The sequence below is a fragment of the Meriones unguiculatus genome (assembly GCF_030254825.1).
Source record: "Meriones unguiculatus strain TT.TT164.6M chromosome 13 unlocalized genomic scaffold, Bangor_MerUng_6.1 Chr13, whole genome shotgun sequence".
In the NCBI taxonomy this organism is placed as follows: Eukaryota; Metazoa; Chordata; class Mammalia; order Rodentia; family Muridae; genus Meriones; species Meriones unguiculatus.
In genome coordinates this window covers 978,715-981,871 of record NW_026843580.1, presented here as the reverse complement: position 1 = coordinate 981,871, position 3,157 = coordinate 978,715, and the positions used below count along the sequence as shown (strand labels likewise).

Here is a 3,157-nt window from a genome sequence, read left to right as displayed (position 1 = left end):
TACCATTTGAATCATATGGACATTACAGCTACTGACTTGAACTGCCAATCTGTTTAGTCTCATTCTATCTACTCAGATATTGTAAGAGGTATGCACACTGAATTGGTGATCAGTATGTGTCCAAAACCTTTTAATAAGCAAAAATTTCATAGTAGAACCAGTGTTACTCATTTTCATGCAGTAACTTTGTAAAGTTTAGTGAAAGAAGCAGCTTATGAGAATCAAGAATATTGTTGTGGAGAAACCTTAATCCCTATATGACATATCTATGATGAACAAAAAACAAACTGTGTTAATTCAATGTGGGAATCTTTATTATTTTTGTAAATTAAACTGGTATATCATATGTCAAAATGATTCTAAGACACATGATCATAGGGATATTGAAAGAAGCAGTGTCCCTGTCTTTCTCCAAGAACAATTGATTTGGTAGTAGTCCCCACTGTGAGTAAATTTTCTGAATGTGATAAATGGTTACTGTTAATTGGCTTTGCAACTTCACTGAGAATTTATCAGCAAACACATATTGCTGAAAATACCTATGAATACTAGGAATTTGGAACTTCTGCTTGTCCTGGCTCACTTTGTAAATGAAGTATCATTCATACAGCACAAAAATTTGTGAATGGGATTGCTGTGGTAAAACTCTGAATTCTTAAATACTCTTCATATATAGGAGAAAACCTCTTACAGAAAAATGATGCTATAAAAGTGATCCACATAACAAATTCTCTTACCATCACAGGGATCTTCAAAAATACCCATAATGAAGAGGAATACTGTGAATGTAAATAATGTGATAAAACTTTTAAATTTGATTCTTCTTTACCATTAGACCAAATTATGAAATTAATTCATATAGATAAATATATTTATTAGTGTAATGAAATGACGGTGGTAAATCTTTCACATGTGCCAATTATATTTGCAGGCATGAAAGCAGTCATACTGGAGAGAAACCCTTTAAATGCACTCTATGTGGGAAAACCTTCCCCTATATCACTGTTCTTATATGGCATAAAAGAACACACACTGGAGAGAAGCCTTACAAATGTAATCAATGTGGTAAAGCCTTTGCAAAAAATAGTCATCTCATGAGCCATAAAAGAACACACACTGGAGAGAAACCTTATGAATGTAATGAGTGTGGTAAAGCCTTTGCAGAAAACAGTACTCTCTTAAGCCATAAAAGAACACACACTGGAGAGAAACCTTATGAATGTAATGAGTGTGGCAAAGCCTTTGCAGAAAACAGTACTCTCTTAAGCCATAAAAGAACACACACTGGAGAGAAACCTTATGAATGTAATGAGTGTGGCAAAGCCTTTGCAGAAAACAGTACTCTCTTAAGCCATAAAAGAACACACACTGGAGAGAAACCTTATGAATGTAACCAGTGTGGTAAAGCCTTTGCACAAAACAGTCATCTCATAAGCCATAAAAGAACACACACTGGAGAGAAACCTTATGAATGTAACCAGTGTGGTAAAGCCTTTGCAGAAAACAGTCATCTCATAAGACATAAAAGAACACATACTGGAAAGAAACCTTATGAATATACCCAACCTGATAATGCCTTTGCACAGCAGAGTAGTCTCCAAAAACAGGAAAAGACACACAGTGGAGAGAAGCCTTGTTAGGGTAATTAGTGTGATAAAGCCTTTGCATGTAACAATCATCTCCTAAGACAACAGCACATTCTGGAGGGAAACCATATGAATATAACTACGTGGCAAAGCCTTTGCACATAACATCTCCTAATACATAAAAGAACACATACTGGAAAGATGTCTGACTGTAACCAATGTGAAAAAACTTTTGGACTTCAGAATCATCTTCACACTCATGAAAGAAATCCTAATGGACATATAGCCTGTGAGTGCTTTAATCATGGTGAAACCATTCCACATTTGTATAATCTTCATCATCATGAAAGGATTCATAATAGAGGAAAAACTTATGAATGTGTTAAAATGGTGAGGCCTTGCATAAATCTAGAATCATCATCATCATAAAAGTATCCTTACTGGAGAGGAATTCTGTGAGTATAAGCAATTTGGAAAGGCCTTTGTGTACTTTGGTCCACTGAGATGCAACGGAACTGTAAAACTAGCTCAATGGAAATGACCTCCCTTTTCTGAAGGGAACATGCAACAGTATTATATATTAAGGGGCAAGAGGAACGGAGAGTAGTCATGGGGCAGAGAAGGGAGGGGGATTACTATTGGAATTTAAAGTAAATAAACTTATTTTTAAAAAGAATACAATGAATGGTGAATATCAATTACATGCAACAGTATTATATAATAAGGTATTTACGGAAGACTTATTGATAATCCTGATTCTCAACATTTACTGTTTTCAATTGCCTCAGTTTACACAAGAAACTTTTAGTCCAGTGGATGAATATGTAGGGAATGGTGAATTAACACCAGCCAGGAAGTTCTCTGAGAGTATCACAACAGTGGTAGCCTGTAGAAGTTTCTTTGTGTACACAAACCTATTGTTCCAGGGGTTCTATTGAAAAACATCACAACCCAGACTGAAGTTTGAGATGTGAGGGAGGAGGCTTTCTCTTCTATGTATGACCCTGCTGCTGGTCTAGTTGTATAACCATGGCAAGGATGAGTTTTCTCTGCCTGACATCATCTGGAGAGTGTCTTTACACATAGATGCCATCAATCAAGTTTGATACATGGCCTTTGACACAGATCCCTGATAACTCTCCCCTCCCTTCAAATATAGGATAATTAGGTTCCATGTTCTTGTTCACATGATAGGAATGTGCTTTTTAATGCAAATCAAGCATCCTTGAAGTGCCCAGTTTTAAACAATTATCTACACCTATCCTTAGAGCATCCCAGTCACTCCCCAAGGGGTACATACCCTCTGTTTTCTGGAATTAAAGTTTAACTTACTTTCTGAGGTGGTTCGCAGAGTGTTCTGATCACTGTTATGCTTGTGGGTCTTCCAAGCTTTATACCTCATCTTCTGGCCCCTCCTTCCTTTCTGGGCTGGTGAGAAACAGTCTCCAGGCAGCAAGAAAACCATGTTCTCGGAAATGCTTGTGATAAAATGTTTTACATTTCATAGCATTTCAAATTTCATGTGTTTCTGGATATGAGATGGTAAATAAAACAGTGTCTTTGGGATGGGA

The 3,157-nt window shown here is 36.5% G+C and overlaps 1 protein-coding gene across 1 annotated transcript; it reads left to right on the top strand.

The window, feature by feature from the left end:
- Positions 1-1,106: 1,106 nt before the first annotated feature.
- On the top strand, positions 1,107-1,535 carry LOC132650503 (zinc finger protein ZFP2-like; the record flags this gene model as incomplete). The annotated part of the gene is made up of 1 exon (XM_060375835.1): positions 1,107-1,535. A coding segment is annotated over one exon (429 nt), but the record flags the coding sequence as incomplete, so codon positions are not given.
- Positions 1,536-3,157: the final 1,622 nt, after the last annotated feature.